Source organism: Notothenia rossii, assembly GCF_949606895.1.
Source record: "Notothenia rossii genome assembly, chromosome: 5".
Classification (NCBI taxonomy): Eukaryota; Metazoa; Chordata; class Actinopteri; order Perciformes; family Nototheniidae; genus Notothenia; species Notothenia rossii.
Genome location: NC_136903.1, coordinates 43,106,351 through 43,127,284, shown reverse-complemented (window position 1 = coordinate 43,127,284; position 20,934 = coordinate 43,106,351). Strand labels below are relative to the sequence as shown.

The 20,934-nt window shown below is 43.3% G+C and overlaps 1 protein-coding gene across 4 annotated transcripts in view; it reads left to right on the top strand.

Annotated features, from left to right (window-relative positions):
* Positions 1-20,934, top strand: part of plcg2 (phospholipase C, gamma 2) — a 91,076-nt gene that overhangs the window by 17,662 nt on the left and 52,480 nt on the right. For 3 of the 4 annotated variants that reach the window (XM_079681175.1, XM_079681174.1, XM_079681177.1), the window contains 15 exons: positions 292-393; positions 569-687; positions 1,107-1,192; positions 1,351-1,468; positions 1,589-1,757; positions 4,495-4,590; positions 4,950-5,036; positions 5,861-6,030; positions 8,425-8,625; positions 10,067-10,189; positions 14,216-14,423; positions 16,353-16,421; positions 16,522-16,631; positions 17,766-17,862; positions 17,953-18,025. In XM_079681175.1, coding sequence (XP_079537301.1) covers positions 292-393; positions 569-687; positions 1,107-1,192; positions 1,351-1,468; positions 1,589-1,757; positions 4,495-4,590; positions 4,950-5,036; positions 5,861-6,030; positions 8,425-8,625; positions 10,067-10,189; positions 14,216-14,423; positions 16,353-16,421; positions 16,522-16,631; positions 17,766-17,862; positions 17,953-18,025 — 1,828 coding nt within the window. The remainder of the gene's footprint in view (positions 1-291; positions 394-568; positions 688-1,106; positions 1,193-1,350; positions 1,469-1,588; positions 1,758-4,494; positions 4,591-4,949; positions 5,037-5,860; positions 6,031-8,424; positions 8,626-10,066; positions 10,190-14,215; positions 14,424-16,352; positions 16,422-16,521; positions 16,632-17,765; positions 17,863-17,952; positions 18,026-20,934) is intronic. The other variant, XM_079681176.1, reaches the window with a different exon arrangement.

The window sequence follows — 20,934 nt, the reverse complement described above, 5'->3', positions numbered from 1 at the left end:
TATAAAAAGGTAATGTGGTGCAGCGGTGACAGCCATATTCACGTTTATAGCATAACATTTCTTTCTCTTGCCAGTTTTAATAAGAACAGATGCACCAAGTATGTTTACATGGAGAGGGTTTAACACTTTGTTTGGTTACAAAGAATTTAATTCAAAAGTCACAACCAGTAATGTAGAAGTAAACCAATGCTTTTCTAAATATTTATTGATAATCATGATTATTTATTTTTTCTCACAGATTTTCCATCCATTGTTTTGATTTGTTTTCTTTCTGTGCCCCTTCCCCCACAGGAATCCTGGGCCAGTGACCTTAACCAGGTCAGAGAGCTGATGACCATCTTCATCGACGACACCATGAGGAAAACCAACGACCCAGAGTTCACCGTCAGTGAGGTAATCCTGTCTGTGCCGTCATGTTGTGTGTAGCAGAGATAGAAATGAAAAGCTGTACCAGACTGTGATCGAGGTGTACAAGAGCCTTATAACTTGTTCCTTATTGTTGAAGTTATAATAACTAGAATGAATCACAAAAAACACGAGTTAATTTGAAGCGTTTCTCCTCCTGTAGTTCCTGAGTTTCCTGTTCTCCAAAGAGAACTCTGTGTGGGACGAGAAGTACTCAGAGATCAGCAACCTGGACATGAACAACCCTCTGTCTCACTACTGGATCAGCTCCTCTCACAACACGTCAGTGTGGTGGCTGGAAATCAAACACAATAATTCAATGTTTTTCCTGTTTACGGTTCATGCCAGTGACATATCTTTTCATTTTTTCCCACACTAAAAAAGTGTATCAAAAAATTCCGTTATCAGCATTTCACCTTCAAAATTGATATATTGGAAGTTAGATAAGGTGTGTTTGTTCATGACCTGGCAACCCAAAGTTTAAATTACTTGTTTATAACTGTTGTTTCTAGCAAAGTCAATAGTTTGCTAACATAAAATAAAGTTATTAGTTACATATTATTAAATGTTTTCCTAGAAAGAGTTTCCAGATATCTTGCTTATTCACAGATAAGCAAACCCAGACACCCAGACACCCTCCACAGCAGAGTAACAAACAAAACATGAGGTTTTTGAACAACATTTTGGTGTGTTTTCCACAGCTACCTGACGGGGGATCAGCTGCGCAGCGAGTCGTCCACGGAGGCTTATGTTCGCTGTCTGCGCCTGGGCTGCCGCTGTGTGGAACGTCAGTAAACTCACCATCATGTAGAGAAGTTCACATTTGAGAGTTGCATTGTCAGCATTAGTTTCATTTTGGAGCAGCTTTAATGAAACAAGTGGGGTAAAATAATAACAGTAAATACTTTATGTCTTTATGCTTTGTGTGGTACTGAATTGATCCAGTGGACTGCTGGGAAGGGCCCGGGGAGCCAATCATCTACCACGGATGGACCAGGACCACCAAGATCAAGTTCGAGGACGTGGTCAAAGCCATCAACGATCACGCTTTTGTCACGTCAGAGTAAGAAGCACAAGACACTGTCACGTTGTCTGGGAATTTGTGATTCTCTTCATCTTTCACACACATACCCACACCCACACACACACACCAACTCCTGATACCTGTGCTTCTGGGGCTCAGGTTCCCGGTGATCCTGTCCATTGAGGAGCACTGTCCTCTGGAGCAGCAGCGGCAGATGGCCCGGATCTTCAGAGACGTGTTCGGAGACAAACTGCTGACGGAGCCTGTGGAGCAGCTGGCTGAGCAGCTGCCCTCGCCCACACAGCTGAAGGGCAAGGTCATACTCAAGGTCAGAGGAGGAGAAGTACTCAGATCTTGTACTTGAGTAAAAGTAGCAGTACCAGAGTGTAGGAATACTCTGTTACAGTAAAAGTCCTGCATTCAAAATGTTGCTCAAGTAAAAGTAGAAAAGTATTTTTTTTTTAAATATAGTGAAAGTAGCGACAGTAAAAGTAGTCATTGTGCAGATTGGTCCATTTCAGAATAATAGATATGATATGTTTATAATGATTGATCATGAAAGTGTTCTCAAAGCTGGTAAAGGTGCTACTAGTTTGAATGACTTTGTATACTGCAGGGTAGCTTGTGGATTTACTCCAGGTGGAACTAAAGTCTGATTTAACACTTGATTATATTTCTCATCATTAATCCAGATCTGTGAAGTAACTAAAGGGATTAAATACATGTAGTGGAGGAAAAGTACACCATGTACCTCTGGATTGTAGTGGGGTAAAAGTACACAGTAGCAACACATTTAAATACTCAGGTAAAGTTCAAATCCCTGAAAATGTTACTTGAGTAAATGTACTTTAAGTAAGTGACTTTACAGCACTGCTCAAGGTACTGGGGAGTAATGGGCTACGTAACAGAATGATCGGGATAAAAGTTTTGAAGCAGTATTCCCTTACAATTACATCAAAAAGAAGATGTCATTAGATTGCTGTTACATGTCGTTGCTGCTATATTGTATTACCATGTCATAAATACTTGTGTATGCTGCTCTTGCTCTTTACAATATTTAAATTGTATTTCCTTCTTATTTTTCTCAAGGGAGCCAGAGCAGAGGGCTTGAAGACCCCTGTCATAGGGAGACGTACTGCTTGATTATTCTTTCTCGTTTTTATTTAGGCTACTTTTAAGCTTCTTTATTTTATATATCTTTTTTAATGCAGTTGGTGTACACCTGATTTATTAAACAAAAAATGATGTTTAATTCATGTGTTTAACTATGGATCATTCTGATCCTAAATATCTTGGTTACAGGGTCACAACGTTCTTACATAACACACTGTAAGAGTCGGGAGGAGCTGATAATTTATTCCGGCAAATTACTCAGACCTACTAATTGACCTAACTGAAGTTATTGAGTCTTTGTAAGTTTACTGCTTGGCCCAGATCCACCAACGTCTGCAGGATCTCACCTCTATTAACTCCTGAAGAACCAGGTTCAATTAACTGCTGTTTCAATTCAGACAACTCTCTTAAATCTGTTTAAGCGATCCCGAAGGACTTTGATATCAGTAAATGAGGTGTGGCCCTACCTAAGTGTGAGTGTGGCAGGGTGCAATCTTACCTTTGAAGCAGGAGAGGAGAGCGCAGATGTCTTTTAAGTTGTCCCAATCCAAAAGGTGGGATCAGTTTATTTGAAGAAAAATAGGTCCAAACTAATACAGGGTCTTTTACCTTCTCTCTTTACAACATCATGCTGTGATCATGTTCAAATATGAAACTTTAATTCACAGTTTTACATTTATTACCATAATTGTAATTTCAACTGCCCAATTCAGTTGAGACATTTAAAATCTCCCGATAGAATTTAGAGGCATTTCCTCATAAAAGACCGGTGATAATAAAAAGCACATTCAAGCTTTCATTCACCAAATCAATTCACATCAATTCCATACCTATGTTCCGACAGGTGGCGGATACTAACATTCACAAACACATACTTCTTTTCCGCATGAATTCGGAGGAAGATCCTCACAGGTGGCGGTTACTAATACTCACAAACACTTCTCAATTCATTCCACTCATTCAAACCAGTAATTCAAGAGATATTTACCAAGTTTGAGAGAACCTTACCGAGAGCTAAAACCCAGCTCTGAGGGACAGAGCTTTTACCGGGAGAGTGTATACCAGGGGAACCCCCCCCTCTCTCTCAGCTTGCTCCCTCTCTGCCAGTGTCTTTATGCTCAACAACAGGATATAGAAACCAAAAGACACCTCCTCCTTAACCATATTTGTGGAAACTGGGCATGGCCTCTGATGTACAGGACTGGACATGACCAGACATATTCTATTGGCTATGTCATAAGGCACACCTTCCCATGTTTGTGTAAAAAGGACATGACCCCTACTCTGCAGGACTTGCAAAATATTATTCTCGGCTATGACATAACCACCTTTTTGGGGCCTCAGTGTATTTCTCCTTAAGTCAGGAGCCCCCCTCCCTGTGTACTGCTGTGAGAGAAGAAGAAATAAACTGTCTCTCTCTTATCAGTGACACCCATAAACCATTATAGGCCTTACACTCAACTAAACAAACCACTTTGTTTATACTGTAAATATAGAAAATCATAACATATGAAACATTTTCATTGTGGGTTATACAAGACTATACAATAATTGACTATATTTGATTATAACTAACTTTCATTTGAATTATTCAACCTGATATGAAGATCTCAACAACACTCAATTAAAACATCTTGTTGATGTTTCTTTTCTCTTTCATTTGTTTGCATTGCATTTGATATTGAGGTCATCCAGAAGTAATGGAAAGTAATCAGAGTACATTACATATTGTGTGTGTGTGTGTGTGTGTGTGTGTGTGTGTGTGTGTGTGTGTGTGTGTGTGTGTGTGTGTGTGTGTGTGTGTGTGTGTGTGTGTGTGTGTGTGTGTGTGTGTGTGTGTGTGTGTGTGTGTGTGTGTGTGTGTGTGTGTGTGTGTGTGTGTGTGTGTGTGTGTGTGTGTGTGTGTGTGTGTGTGTTGTAATGATTGCGCTCTCTTTGTTTCCCGCTCTCAGCACAAGAAGCTCAGTGTGGAGGGGGGGGGGATCAGTAAGGACTTCAGGAAGGGGCAGAAGCAGGGGGACCTGGAGATCTGGGACCCTGTGGACCAGGTATGTGGGGGGGTCGAATGAAGAAGGTAGCTAAGACTCCTTTAGGACATGGGGATGATCTGTGTTGATCTGTTTGAATACAGTATACATAATATCAATTCAAAAAAAGCAGAAAGTGCTTATATTGATGATCATAATTAAAGTGATCACTATTGCAAAAATCTAAAGCAGCGATATTGTCACAGTCACATGACCAGCACTACACATTTGCAGCAGGATCTTTTTTTTCTTTTCTAACTTTATTTATGGATTTTAAATATAACACAAGGTGCACAAATACATTGCACCAAGAGTACAATTACAAGCTTCCCATCTGAGCAGCTTGTTGGATGTTAAGCATGTGGTCGTCCCTTCCTCAGCGCTGGAACAGGCACTACTGTGTGATCTCTGATGACAAGCTGTACTACGCAGAGGAGACCGAGGAGGAGGACGAAGACCCCAGGAAGGTGAAACACATGGCTGCTGTTTACCAGCTTATTGTAAATGCAGTTTTTACATTTAGAATGAACTTTAAGGGCTTTCATATAATATACCACAGGTCCACAAGTGTCAATCATAAAGATTTTCGAACATTTAGTAGAGCTAATGAGTTGAGATTTGATGAGTGGGTGAGTAATGTATCCAGAAACGCAAGCAGGGCTAAAATGCATAGCAGAAAAGAGTGCAAGCCAGACCTGAAAAATAATAAAAAGATTAACTCAAATAGAATGAGCTTTGTTAATGTGCTATCAGTGGCGGACTGGCCATCGGGACGTTCGGGATGATAGGCCGGTACCGAAGTGGGCCGGTCGGACGATGTGGGCCGGTCCGATAAGTCACTAGCCACTAGCGCCCCCCCGTTGACAATTTACTAGTGGTACCGAAGTGGGCCGGTCGAGATGCCCGGGCTGATTTTTAGTCCCAGCCCGCCCCTGTGCGCTATCCACCGAGCCCAGAGGTATTATATACTGACCATTAAGCCTATCAAAGGCTAAGCAGCACATGTGTTAAATAAATATGAATTGCAAGCACATTGTAACTTTCTGCACAGCATTGAATTATTGGAGTAATGAGCGTGTGTAGATTCAAGGGGGGGGTTATTATAGTTAATTATGATGGTCGAATGTACAGAATGAGATATTCCTGTCTGCTTAGGTGTGAAAGCTTTGCACATGAAAAACAATCTCCATATTTTTGTTCAGTGGAAAATAAGGCTGATGATCATTTACCTACAAAGAACATGAGTTAACAGTTACAGAGAGGACATGTGAAACGTGAAGTGTTGTCTCAGTACCAGGACCTGCACACCTCAGAACCGTGGTTCCATGGTCGCATGAAGGAGGGCCGGCAGATGGGCGAGCGGCTGATCCTGGACTACTGCACGGAGAACGGAGGAACAGACGGAACCTTCCTTGTGCGACAGAGCGATACCTACGTCACAGACTTCACCCTCTCCTTCTGGTACTGCATGCCGTACACCTTCTTCATCTCATGGCCAACTGAAACCCTTTTGTCCCATACATTGTCCCATTGCAGGGGTCACCTTATCCAAAGGTCCAATTTAGAAATGCCACATTTCAGAATTATTATTTTTTTCAGATTTGTATGAGAGGGGGTTGTAGGTAAGGAAGAAGATTAGGGCCACATGAGGAAAAATGTTTCGGATGTGAGCAAAAGTCTAAAAAAATATTCGGTATGTTTGAAGTACATAGTCAGTGTAGCAACCTACACTAAATGCAGTGGCGAACAGTGTCTATCACAACTGGACCTTCTCTAGACCTCCCCCCCCCCCCCCCCCCCCCCTCCACAGCATTATAATGTCCGTCTTTTCACTGAATTGTCGACTTGAAAAAGGTACTCACAACAATTCCGCAACAGCTTCATCTTCACCTGTTGCACTTGTCATTTCAACGTTAAAAACAATAAAACGCCATGAATTGCTTCGTTGCATTAATCTAGATCAGGGGTAGCCAACGCGGTGCCCGCGGGCACTAAGTCGCCCGCAGGGGGGAAATTGGTCGCCCGCGTGCATGTTCTAAAAATAGCAGAAGTCACCATGGAGCTCCGTCTAAAAAAATTATTGAATACATTTTTAAAATGACAATATTGAATATAACATTTTAAAAGCACACATTTTGTATGTACATATGTAAGTGAAATGGAGATTTGGTGCGTGAAATTGAACTCTGACCCCAGATAGGTTCAGAGTTGAACTCCACGCACCAAATCTCCGTTCCACCTTTAGCTGAGACAAGCTAGCATGAGCAGCTACGATCATGGGCCTCACCACACACACACACACACACACACACACACACACACACACACACACACACACACACACACACACACACACACACACACACACACACACACACACACACACACACACACACACACACACACACACACACACACACACACACACACACACACACACACACACACACACACACACACACACACACGAGGATCTCAGCCTGCCACTGACGTTCAACCAGAAAACATCAGCAGTTAGCTGTTAGCAGTTAGCAAAAAGAGATCACAGATCCTCATATCTTTTCAGAAACTGGACAAAAGTGAAACAAGTACAAACCACAGACTGTCTGTGTCATAGCGAATACAGTCGCTGGTTTAATTATGTCTTTAGGCCGTTGTTATGAGTGTGGAATGAGCATATACAATGTTAGCTTAGCCTGGTCGACCCAATCTCCATTCAGAAAACAAGCATTTAAAAAGGTTTTTCGCCTGCCGTCTTGTCTGCTGACTTGTCAAGCATTAATTCATGGTTTTTACTAAACGGTATCAGAATGTTGTTCCTTCGGCATCATTTATAAAGGTGTATTAAAATGTTATCACGGTAAAATATGTTCATTTTGTTGTAGTTGTAGCTCCCGAGCCAGCGCGTCTTGTTTGAATGATGCGAATAAACACAGCTGGCAGCAGCGGTGAAACTCAAGCGATTAGAGCGAAGACGCGTCCGGTTTGAAAGCAGCATTACAACGACCCCTGATAGATCTCGCGAGAATGTGTATAAATATAGATACATTTTCATAACAAAACAATGGGGTTGCTATAGCAATGGTAAATCATTGTTAATAATTATTGTGAGGAATAATTAACATTAACATGTGATCAGACAGTCCTTCACATACAGTAAATTAATATGTATTCTGATTATTATTAATAATAATATTATCATTAAAGGTGAACCGTGCAATTATGTTATTCAGGAAGTTTGTATCAAACAAGTAGCCCTTCGTATTACTCAGTACCCTTTAAGTAGCCCTCGGTGACAAAAAGGTTGGGGACCCCTGATCTAGATCCTCTGTTTCGAGCCAGTTAACTAGCGGGCCTTCTAGAGTACCCTGGAACCGAGGGAAACTCTGAAAGAATACGCCCATTGGCTAGAAATCAATATATGATTGGTTGATCAAACTGTCAGTCCAAATGTACGCTCTCATTCAGTGCAACGGCCAGGGCATTCGATCAAGGATGTAAAATACCTTGGCTGAAGGATATTCTACACAGAGACCCAGAAACAGATCTGATTGGTTGCTTTCTTTTCTAACACAAAACCACTGAAATGCGTAGTGCATGGTCCGAGAAGGACAAACAAATCAACGTAACACTGTAATATTACAGATCAACAACACAGATACCATTCTCATTTATTCATTTTATGTACATTTATATACATTTTATTTATATAATTAAATCGATTTTTTTTTGGTTTTATCTGAGTATTCCAGGGTATTCTCTGAATACCTTGAAGGCCCTGACGGTTCGCCACTGACTAAATGATGGTATCCTCCTCTTATCTTAATTAAGAGTACCTGTGTGCATGTGTTCCAGGCGCAGTGGGCGGGTCCAGCACTGTCGTATCCGCTCGGGTTCAGAGGGGGCGCGCACGTACTTCTTCCTGACGCCCAACCTGCACTTCCCCAGCGTGTTCTCTCTGATCCAGCACTACAGAGACAACCCGCTGCGCTGCCAGGACTTCGAGCTGCGCCTCACTGAGGCTGTGCCGCAGCCCAGCCCCCACCTGCAGGAGGGGTGAGGCCATAACAGCCTGATACAGCACATGCTAAAAATCATAAAAATACCTTGATATCATTTTTGTAAATTAAAGCACATCATTTACTCCACAACCTTTTGGGAAAAAACGTTTGTTTCACTGTTAAACTCACATAAAAAATAAATAAATGACAATATCAATATTCAAAAGTCAAGAAATGTTGAGCACCCCAAAGTTTTATGTAAGAAATGTATAGTACGGTGCTGGATGCTAACTTGCATATGTTGGGCAATTTGCTAAATTAGCATAATTTGTGTTAATTAGCATTCATTTGCATTATAGCCTATAAGGACAGTTTTGGTTTCTGCACCCAGGGATTGGCCATGGCCTGACTATTTTTGCTACCATTGGATAAAGAGTGCACAAGATTACAATTATTACCTCTACTGTGGAGAGTTTATTTCAAATAGATAATCAATCTTTCCACTCAAAATGATCCGGCGTCCTCTAAAACTTCCAAATTGACCCCAAATTCCTTGATATCAGTCCACAAATGTGACCACTTTCTGGTTTAAACTGCCATTTCTGATCATGAAAATGTCAGAAATGGACTCAGCATCCTCAATAACCCCCCAAACCACTACAAAACTGTCCAAATCGGTCAAGCCATTTTTTAACGAGATGCTAATCAACGCAACTTATGGTAATTGTGAAAATTGCCCAACATATGCAAGTTAGCTTCTAATGTTGTCAGACTTACGATGGACAAAGAATTGTAAAAAGGAATCAATATCGATGCAGCAGAACCAGATATATATATATAACAAGTGCCTGCATTACCCACAATGCAACTTGACCACCACAACCCCTGGTGGAGAGCAGTTTTGCTACCATGCTGGTGTCATGTTCATTCCAACCATTGATCATGTTTGATCAGGTTTAATGAGAAACAAGGGCTGTGGAATGTCCCTAATCCACCGATTAGCACCTAAAGTAATCATATTATAAATAGCTTCATTTGAAGGTACAATGGTTTTCATACTGTCCTTTAGTATTGGTCTGTTAAAGATCTGCTTCCAACTTTTGCTTGGTGTTAACCGCACATGAATGTATTTTTTTTCACTTTCACTCTCATACACCCAGAGTAACTCCACCCGTGTGTATTTTTCTCTTCATTTTGAATCCATTTGAATATGCTTTTGTGAAATGAAAGGGAAAACACATGTTTTGCCAAAGCCTGACCACTGTCATCTGACTGAACACGTGTGTGTGTGTGTGTGTGTGTGTGTGTGTGTGTGTGTGTGTGTGTGTGTGTGTGTGTGTGTGTGTGTGTGTGTGTGTGTGTGTGTGTGTGTGTGTGTGTGTGTGTGTGTGTGTGTGTGTGTGTGTGTGTGTGTGTGTGTGTGTGTGTGTGTGTGTGTGTGTGTGTGTGTGTGTGTGTGTGTGTGTGTGTGTGTGTGTGTGTGTGTGTGTGTGTAGCTGGTTCTACAGTAACCTGAGCCGAGGCCAGGCGGAGGATTACCTGCTGAGGATTCCAAGGGATGGAGCTTTCCTCATCCGGCAGAGAGAGGGAGAACCAGACTCCTTCGCCATCACCTTCAGGTGCAGTGACACACACTTTTTGTCTCTCAAGCAGTGGTGTTAGGGAACGAAGTAGATTTACTCAAGTACAGTACTTAAGTACAATTTTGACTAATATGGTCTGTGTTTTCATTAGCAAGCATCGCTAACTCTTAGAGCTAACGCTGTACTGGAGAGAATGTGTAAAGAAGCCGGATGTAAAAGCTGAGTTTCTGCTGGTAGACCGCCTTCTCTTCACAGAGCTCACTGCTTGCAGCAGCAGCTCCAAAGGGGCGTGGCCAGCAGCGGCTCCAAAGAGGCGTGGCCAGCAGCATCTCGGTTACATTTAAAGCTACGGACCCAGAATCAGCACTTTAGTAACAGGGCTGAAATAGAGGGATATGAGGCATGCTACAATTGGTGATCTGTTTGGTATTTTGGGCACTTCAGATACATGTTACATAGATATGGCCCTATAATAGACTGTTCAGATATAGCAGGGGTCAGCAACCTTTTTGATATGAAGTGCCATTAGCAACAAAAATTCAGCGTGCCGACGATTGTGTCAACAGGAGGACGGGGGGAGCCTCGCTGCGGGGAAGAAGTGTGTGGACCTGTCAGCGCAACTTAGATGATGCCGAATTTAACAAACAAATTTAAATAATTGGTTTAAACGGCACAATAATAAGGACGATCGTCCATTCTGTGATTCTCCAGAACACACATGTTATGATATTAGGGTGAGATGAGATCGCTGTCTCTTTTTAAGAGAGAGAGAGAGGGGTGTGGCGTGTGTGTGCGGATGGTAGAGCGAGTGAGAGTGAGCGAGCGTGTGTATGTTTCTGGAAGTGAAACGAGGCAGCAGAAAAACAGAGGTCTGTGATGTATTTTGTGAAACAGAAGAACAGCTAAATAAATGCAACGGACTCCCAAGAAGAGCTCGCCTCTCTCCAGTCATTTAAAGGTGACCTATCATGCAAAATGCACTTTTGTACGTCTTTTATAATAATAATAATAATAGATTTAATTTGTTAGCGCTTTTACAGGTGTTCAAAGATGCTTTACAGATAATAGTGAAGAGAAAAGAAAAGAGAAGAAAGGAACAACAAATAAATATATAGTTAAAGTTAAAGTCAAATAATACAAAAACAATCACACATTAAAAGCCAGATTGAAGAGGTGAGTTTATTTTTTTTATACAGGATTATGTGTCCCCGGTGTTCCAGGGAACTCACCAAGTGTCAGAAAACGCAACCCTCTCTATTTTCCTCCATACCCAAATCTCTTAAAAAGGGGCTGCAACGGATCTAATACAGACTGATCCAGATTTGAACACTTCTATGACGTCACAGAAGTGGCGCGGACATTGCCGTTCGAAATAACTTTTGCAAAGTTTTGGGAACATTCACCCAGCATTTGGAGTGTGCGCTGCACTGTCTGCACCCAGATACACAAGACACAGCTGCATGAACTCACGGTAGTTACCTCGCTTGTAGTAATGAATTCAGCACGCAACTTGCCCAGGAACGGTGGTTAGGCCTCATCAGGAATGTATCGGGACAATTGGCCGCTGTCCTTATGTGGCACCAGGTCCCAGTTGTCCCGGAGCCGTGTAAACAATGTAACCTCTGGCGAGCGTGACGTCTCCACCTGGAGATCAGTGAAAATGTGGCTGAGGAGCACCTCGCCGATGTGGTGCCGGCACCCGGACCAGAGCAGTGGTCGACCCAGTGAGAGCTGGATGACAATGCAGGATGCAGTGTTTGACGCGGTGGTGTCAAACGCCATGTTGACAACCTGATCGACGCAGCACTACCAATGCAGCAGCTTGCATGTCAGCCGGGCGATGATCATTCCGCATGGCACGTCAGTTCCCTTCATATAGGCTGGCACACCAAGCAGTTTGAGTCGCTCCACATCTCCGACCACCACTGTCAGACGCTCCTCCAACTGGCGCACATTGGTGAGCATCGGCGTCAACTTGCTGTCCCAGTGCAGGGTGCACATGGGAGGTGGTGTCCACTGCTCGTGCTGTTCTTCACTGATGGCCTCCAGCATGGCAGCGCGCTCGGTCTGTTGTTGCGTGGACGTGGAGACCTCTGCCCTATTGCCACCTTCAACCGTGTAGCCAGTGACACAAGACTCGGCCGGCTGAGGATGTCTGCTGGAAAGAAGGCTGGTGCCAGTCTTCTTACGCTTGCGGGCAGGTGTGTTCTCCAACGGTGGAGCAGCTGTTTCATCTTCTTGAAACCAGCCCGACAGCCCGTCGTACGCCGCCTTGCCAAGTGTACACACAAGGGAGGAAAACGTCAAGGCATCAACCAAGCGTTTATTTGAGTTTGTCCGTGAGCACATAAAAAGTCAGCTCCGAGGAGGGGAAAATAAATGTCTGCCGTCACAAAATCCCAGTTGAACCGCTGTTCTCCAATACACAAACACATAGGCCTCACGCCGTACGTGTGAATGGGGCCGCCATTAGCCGTCGTCAACCGCGGTCCATGTCCCCCACGAGCGACGTCTTCCCTCAACGCAGGAACAACACTCCGTTGAGCTCCTGTGTCACACAGAAAAAAGCTTCCTGAGACTCTGTCGCTGACGAAGAGAAGCCTGCTCGTGCCACCAACGCTCAGGGCCACGACCGAGCGCCGGCTCCTCTGTTTCCCGGAGGCTTGTAACTGCAGGGAGCGACACACTCCTTCGGTCCGGCCCCGAACCGCGCGTGGTAAAGACACTCTCCTGTGTCCCCACGCCGGCTTGGTACTGTCACGTTCAGCCTCCCCCAAGCTTTCTTAACTGTAGAGGGGGCGCCGAGCGTCACAGCTAGCGCCTCTGCACCGGCTGCTGGGTAGCCAGGAAAAAAAACGGTTGGCCTCTTCAGCCAATGCACGGGGCTCCGTAAAGGACGTGTTGGCCAGCGCCGTCTGAACCCTTGAAGGCAAGTTGCGCAGGAACGTCTCCATGAACAAAATCCGGGGATCTTCCCCCCCTAGCAGATTTAGCATTTTCTCCATTAGCTGAGATGGCTTGCTGTCCTAGGCCTTGAATGTCAAGAATCTGGCGGGCCCCCTCCTTGGCAGATAAGCTAAATGTCTTAAGGTGAAGGGCCTTAATCGCCTCATATTTGCCATGGTGCGGGGGGTCTGCGATAAATCCCACCAACCTGGATGACGTGGAGCTTCCCATCGCTGCTACAAAGTGGAAATATTTCAAATCCCCGTCACGGACTTGTCGGCAGGCAAAATGTGCCTCCACGTGTGCGAACCACGCCGCAGCGGCATGCTCCCAAAACTCCGGCAGCTTTACAAAAACATTGCGATCAGCCATGTTCATTGAGTCTTCGGAAACTTTCACGAAAACGTCAGGGTCACCAGTGTAGAGCCGATGAAAGGGAGTCAGAGGCGGTGCATTCAGATCGGATTTCCACACTTTATTATTCATTAATCCATAAGACGTGAGTACATGTGCTGCTCTGTGTAACCAGCTAGCATGAATAACCCCAAACCCCGGTACCCTCACTAACCGGTCCGGGTTGCAACACAAAGTGATTTATGTCCCGTAACTGTCACCACAACCTGAAACTTGATGCTTCTGCCCTGGGAGACGACAGAGAGTCATCCCCCTGTTTCCTCGACTACGGTCTGGGAGCCAACAGGAAAGTTCAACACACAGATGGCCAGTCCGCCACTTTGTAGCATATTATTTCGATGAGAGATGAGCAGGTCGCCACTGGGCTTTCAACTAAAGATACAGCCACGCAAACACTGTGGTATTTGTACAGCTCCTTATGGCTAATGCAATTTGTGAAGTGCTTTCCTCCGTGCTGAAACGATCAGCACTGCACCACGGAGGAAAGCGGCAGAAAGTCGCCTGGAGTTAGAGAAAGCGTGGCTGCGTTGCGTGCATGGCTTCCTTCTGCAGGTAACGGGGAGACGCGCTCTGGCGGCGGTCTCGTTCAGGATCCGAAAATAAAATGTAAATATTTTGTGCCAGTGATATAACATAATAGGTGAGCTTTAAGTACAAGATCTGACTGTGCGTGTGTGTGTTAACCCTCTCTCTCTCTTTCAGAGGTGACGGTAAAGTGAAACACTGTCGTATCCAGAAGGAGGGCAACATGTACCTGCTGGGAACCACCACAGAGTTTGAGAGCCTCGTGGAGCTGGTGAACTACTTCAAGAAGAAGCCGCTGTACCGGAAGATAAAACTACGTTACCCAGTTAGCCCCAAGCTGGTGGATCAATTCAGCACAGTGAGTTACCAAACCCTTAACCAACAGGTCAGAACAAATTCATTCCATCGTTCTTATTGTGAAGTCGAAACCATTGAAATGTATTTTCGACAGAATCCTTAACATTTTATTTTAAACAGAGAGTTTATATAAATGACAAGATCTGTGATGTGATGTCAGATATTTTGTTTTCTGTTAATCTTATTTCTCATAGAATTATCTTTGTTTTAGGGATATTTTGGCCAAGGTCTGTTTAAGTGTAGCTATGTTAGCGTCTCTGTGACGCTGTACCTCAATGCAGCAGTATTTTGAGCTAAATGCTAACGCCAGCATGCTAAAATGCTCACAATGAAAATGTTGACATCATGATGTTTATCTGTAATATTGTAATGTTTGGGTTTTTCTTGGTGAAGTATCTTTTATCATTTTAACATACAGTACAGCTGAGGCTGAAACACATCAAGATTTGTATAATAATTATGGAGCAGGGCTCGACATTAAGGGCTGCCCGATGGCCCGGGGCCATCTAGTATTTAGTTCGGGCAATGAAGCCTCACCTACTGGTTGCCCGATCGGGCAATCTATTATGCTAGTATCATGCAGCTCGCGGATCCAGTAATGACTGACCCGACAGCAAAACTAAACATATCTATAACTAGTTTAGGTAGTTTGAGAGGTAATTAAAAAAGCTACGTGTGATATTCTAACCTGAAGTGTGTGTTTTGTCCGCTCACTACTGCGTGTGATCATGCAGAGCTGCGTGTCGACTCGTCAGCAGCAGCTGATCTCTTTCTCCCGCCAGTTTAGACTTCACTCGCATTTATGTCCATATTGATCAGATCCAGCTAGTTCTAGCTAATGATAGGACTACCTGCTTATTAAAAGACACCTAAACAATAAGCGTCGCTATGCAACTGGGTGAGGTCACAAAGTATAGCGCAGCATTATGCATGTTTGCATGCCCACCGGAACCCCGAGGCATTAGCAACAGATCAACGCACAATCAACCCAGACAGGACATCTCTTTCTCCACATTAAGTGTTAGACATTAGAATTGACTATTCTTGTCTGTCACATACTCTTCTTGTCTGTCACATAAGTGGCGCTAAAGGGAAATTATTTTGACCGAAGAGATTTAGATTTGCCGGCTAAAGGGAACTCTGACGTCGCTTCACGGATGCACTCGGCTCCTCTCAGCTCCTCTCGGGTCTGCTCGGTCAGCTTCCGGATGAGGAGGCATTCGTTCGACCAACTTACAGCAGATAACATTGCAAACATTTTTAACAGGGGCCATAATAGTGTACATAATGTTTGTTTTGGCAGTTATAACTGAATGTAATGTTTTCTACTTTTCTACATCTGGGAAGGCATTTGCCTTCATCAGATGGAAAGTGTCTTGACCAACAACTTAAGTATTTATTATAGTTATGCAGGGAATGCAAGAGAGAAAACACAAACAAGAACAAAGAAACAAGTGAAATTAAGAATAAAATTGAAATTGTACAATATAATATTGTGGTGGTTCATCTTATAATTCAGTCTAGAGAATGCACCAGACAGCATCTACAGTAAGACCTGCAAAAATCCAAATGTTCTAGGGGGAGGCCCCTCAAAATCTTCGTGCAATTTCGTCCGCGTACATTTTTCAGGGCAATCTCTATTGGGCTCAGGGCCATCTGTAAATTAGCTTAGATGGCCCACAGGGCCATCTCCCAAAATCCTTAATGTCATGCACTGTATGGAGACATTTCACTCTTAACCAAAACTGTGGAGTTGCTTGCTGGTGGTGCTCATATGTCATGGTGATCCATTCCATAGTTTTTAAGATATTTTGTTTCTCTTCCAAAATAGTCACCATTGCATCCTTAAATTGCCTTCATGGGGGTTGTTGTTTTAGCTCTGATAATGTAAAATGAAGGCCAATACCGGCTCAATGTATGTCTCTTAACTGCTACCCATCTCTGTGTGCTAACGCAGGAGAAAGGCTGTGCGTCCCTGTATGATGTGAAGACATACGTGGAACCCAACGAGATTGAGCCCTCACTGGTGTGTAATGTGTATGCACCACCATACACTTCCTGCTTTGAATTTGGGCAGTTTTTCCTTCATGAAGACTTTCTTTGTTGTGTGTATCTGTGTCCTTTAGCCTAGGAGTACAGTCAGGGCTGTGTACAGCTACCAGGCCAAGAAGACGGATGAGCTCAGCTTCAGTAAAGGAGCTTTGATACACAATGTGTCCAAGTCTGGCGATGGATGGTGAGTCCATAAAAAGACTCCAGTCAACTGGAAAAACTGAAACGTTGAATTTAATATGTGTTATGTCAACAGATTTCACATAACTGTACTAGGTTAGTAGAAAGCAATAATATCAAGTTTAAATAAAAAATATTAGGTTCAACTTAATATTATTGTTTTCAACTAACCTAGAGGTCTGCAACCTTTTGGACCAAAAGAGCCATTTTGCCCACTTATCTACCATTTTTTTTTTGTCTGGAGCCGCAAAACATATTTGATAGCTTGATAGCTTATAAAATTGTATATTGTTATATCATAGACAAAAACTACAGTTTTTTTGCATTTATTATTTATTACATTATAGAAAACTGTTTACCTAATAAACAAAGAACTCTTATAAGGAGAATAAAAAAATACACACAGGCCTACTTTAAAATGAATTAAACAGCACTTGGGTAGTCCTCTGCACATTTAAAGAAAATGAATATAATTAAAATGGGCCCACTTTAAAATAAATAAAACATAGAGCTGCACCCTAAAAGGAGTTAACTGATTGAATTATGGGTGAAGATCATCAGCTGTCTTCCTCTCCCACGTTGTTCCTCAATACGTAAAGGCTGCAGCACCTATGACCACTTCTCTCTACATATCAAACATACAGGTAAACCAGCATTGTTTGCTGTGAAAGCATATAACTCTGACCACGCAGAATTAAACCCTCTGTGATACTTTTCTTTTCTTTGATTTATCCATAGTTTGCTCATCGAGCCGGGGGTCAGGTTATTCACCTGCAAGAAAAGGCGCTGGTGCGGGACCGTAGCAGGATGTGACGCATATTTTAGTTGATCTAATTAAAACCGATTTTTATTTATGTGTCACAGTATCACCTCAAAATACAAGATACCAAACATTTTCAACCATGCAATTAAATATAAATAGTCCTGCAAATACTAAGCTCAAGGGGCTGCGGGTTGCCGAACTAACCTAATACAGTTATGTGAAATGTGTTGACGTAATACATTATTATTCTAATTAAAGTAAATATTTCAGTTTTTTCAGTGTCAGTTATGAGTTTTGACACATTTTAGGAATTAACTTTACACCACTGTGTAATGCATTTTCATTTGCACTTTCTCCTTATTTCACTCCCTGCAGGTGGAAAGGCGATTTAGGTAGAAGGCTGCAGCAGTTCTTTCCATCTAACTATGTAGAGGAAGTATCCAACAACAGCAGACCTGACACCAGAGAACAGGTGAGAGTAGAGTTCAGCTCACAGTTTAAACCCAGGTCCATCTGCACACTGAAAATAATCTGTGTGTGTTTGTGACGTGGATTAAAACAGGATATGGAAGACAACCCACTGGGGGAACTGTGTAAGGGAGTGGTGGACATCTCCAAGTGCAACGTCCAACACTGTGAGTTATTGAGTGTCTCGTGCATGCTTTACATTCACACACTCCAGTGGTTGCAAGCATATGTTCTCACTATCCTCGCTACACTACACTGGTGCTGTTCCTAGTACATACACAGAGCTTTGCAAGGTTTACAAACCAACAAAATAAAAAGACAAACAATAACAATAAGCCAACTAACTACCTGACAAATAAAACAAATGTTACTGCACCTGGTGTAAATTAAACTAAACTCATGTATACATCTTACCATTTTATTTGTCAAACAAGTCTTTATGTCCTTCTAAAAATTAAATAAAGTTGGAAAATGTATCCTCAATGCCTATTGCAGGCACATTGCTTCATTAATTAATTAAAATAAAAGTCCACTTTGAATTAACCAGCCAAACACATTGAATGATGACATTCATCTCAATACACAAATCCCAGTTTAGCTACAGGTGGTTACACACCAGGCATACGTCCATATCATCTAGCAGGTGACGCCCTGTTTCCAAACAAAGACTAGTCAATTCACCGATAAAACTATGATTAAAATGCTATATAAATATCATTTCTGCATTACCGCCAGTTTGTTACACTTATACATTCTTGTGTCACTACTTTAATCCATCCTTTCATCACTTTAGCTTTCCTGAAAGAAACAGAAACACCTCACTGTGACGCCGCTGCATGTGTCGGCTAAGGCCCCGGCCACACGAGGACGAAAACGGTCGTTTCTGTTTAGTGTCATATAGACCGTTCGGGAGGGTAGGATTTTCACGGTGGCCATGACGGCCATGACGGCCATCATGGCCGTCGTAGCTCCTCGGTCTGGCCGTTATGCCCCACAAATAATTGTACGTCCTACGGCCACCATGGCCTGTGTGCCCCGTGTGCCCCTTACACTGTTAAAATCTCGAAGTTGCTTTAAAAGCGTCAGAACAGTGTTTTTTGAACTGCATTATGCTGTGTTCACAACGGACGCGATGCGAATATTCTCATCACTCTAACCGCTGGAGTTTCACTGCGGCTGTCAGCTGTGTTTACTCCTGTCATTCAAACAGGACGCGCTGGAGAGGGGGCGGGGCTTATTTCAATGTAAATACTGTGGTGGAAACCAACTACGACAAAATTAACCTATTTTACAGTGATTTAATTTTAATACACGTTTCAAAATGATGCTGAAGTAACTACAACCGGTTAGTAAAAAACATGAATTAATGCTTTGCCAAGTCTGTAGACGAGACGGCAAGCGCAAAACCTTTTAAAATGCGTGTTTTCATAATGGATCAATCAAGCTAAACTAACCTGTAGCTGCTCCGTCCACACTCACAACAACGTCCTAAAGACATAATTAAAGCAGCGATTGTATTCGCCATGACAGTCTGTGGTTTGTACATGTTTAACTTTTGTCCAGTTTCTGACCAGAGTTGTGAGGAGTTACACACACACACACACACACACACACACACACACACACACACACACACACACACACACACACACACACACACACACACACACACACACACACACACACACACACACACACACACACACACACACACACACACACACACACACCCTCAATGGCCTTTGTGCCCTGGCATGTGGCCTTTGCGCGCTGAAAAAATGTGTGACTCCAAAGACCAAATGGCCTTGCCCCTAAAATGACGAAATTCCAAGCCTGCCGTTCGGCCACACGAGGACGACCGAATATGACAGTAAACAACTGCGTAAACGATAACGGGTCCCAAGGTGGATAGAACAGCATACGCAACGCTCTGGGGGGGTCCAACGGCTCCGTGTGTAAGCCCTATACGATCATTTTCTGATAATGATGAGGCAATAGCCCCGCCTCTCCTCACCTCTGCTGCTCACCCCCGCGTCAAAGTAAACTGCACACTGAATTCAGATTATTTATCTTTCTCTCGATATGGACATAAACGCGAGTGAAGTCTAATCTGACAGGACGGAGACACGCAGCTCTGCTCACCTGCAGCTCTGCTCACCTGCAGCTCCTCCTGCTGTCATGCAGCGGTGAACGGAGCAAAACACACAATTCAAATCAGATCTTCACCCTTACAGTAGCTATTTTAATTACCTCTCAAACTACCTAAACTAGTTATAAATATGTTTATTTTTTACTGTCGGCCGGGTCACTCATTACTGGATCAGCTGCTGCTTGAGACAGAAACTGACGCTGTCCGAAGAGCCAGTTGCGAGTGATTTTTCAAGTTGACCGTCTGTAGTATATAGTGCCACGCACATATACCATCAGGACGTTACTGATGGGGTGCGGCTGCGGAGTGATACTGTGTGTATGCAAGTCCGCATCTAGGACAGATCTATGTATCATGGCTGTAGACCTGTTCAGTAATAAAGATACCTCATACCTTTACGGATACCTTATTACTCTCCATGACCTGCGCTCAACTATATAGCATAAAGGACTATTACACCATCTTTCTTGAACAATCCCAAGTGTTGCCAAACGTTTGATTTGTAGGTATTTTTTGGTGCGCTGTGTTTCTCTTTCTCCTCAACTTCCTTGTGTGTTGATAACTGAGACTCGTTCTCCGTAGTGGCGAAGCAAATATCAAAGATCGTCTCTGCTGAGCGTTGACAAGATGAGGGGATTTTATATGAATGAATCGGTTTTTTACCGATACAAAGACGCTACGCAATCGATGCATCGCGAGTTCAACCCGGTTCAACCCAAACTGTAGCCGATGTGCACTCTTTCAACCGGTGCACTCGCATCTTGAACGTTTATGCCGGTGCACCGATGCGAATCGGTGAATCTTAACATCTCTAGTGGACAGACACTATCCGGTGAACATTGCGTGTGGACGGAAGCTTTTTTGCGTTTGCGTTAATCCCATGCGTTTAGCCGTATGCATCCTCGTGTGGCCGGAGCCTTAGTTTAG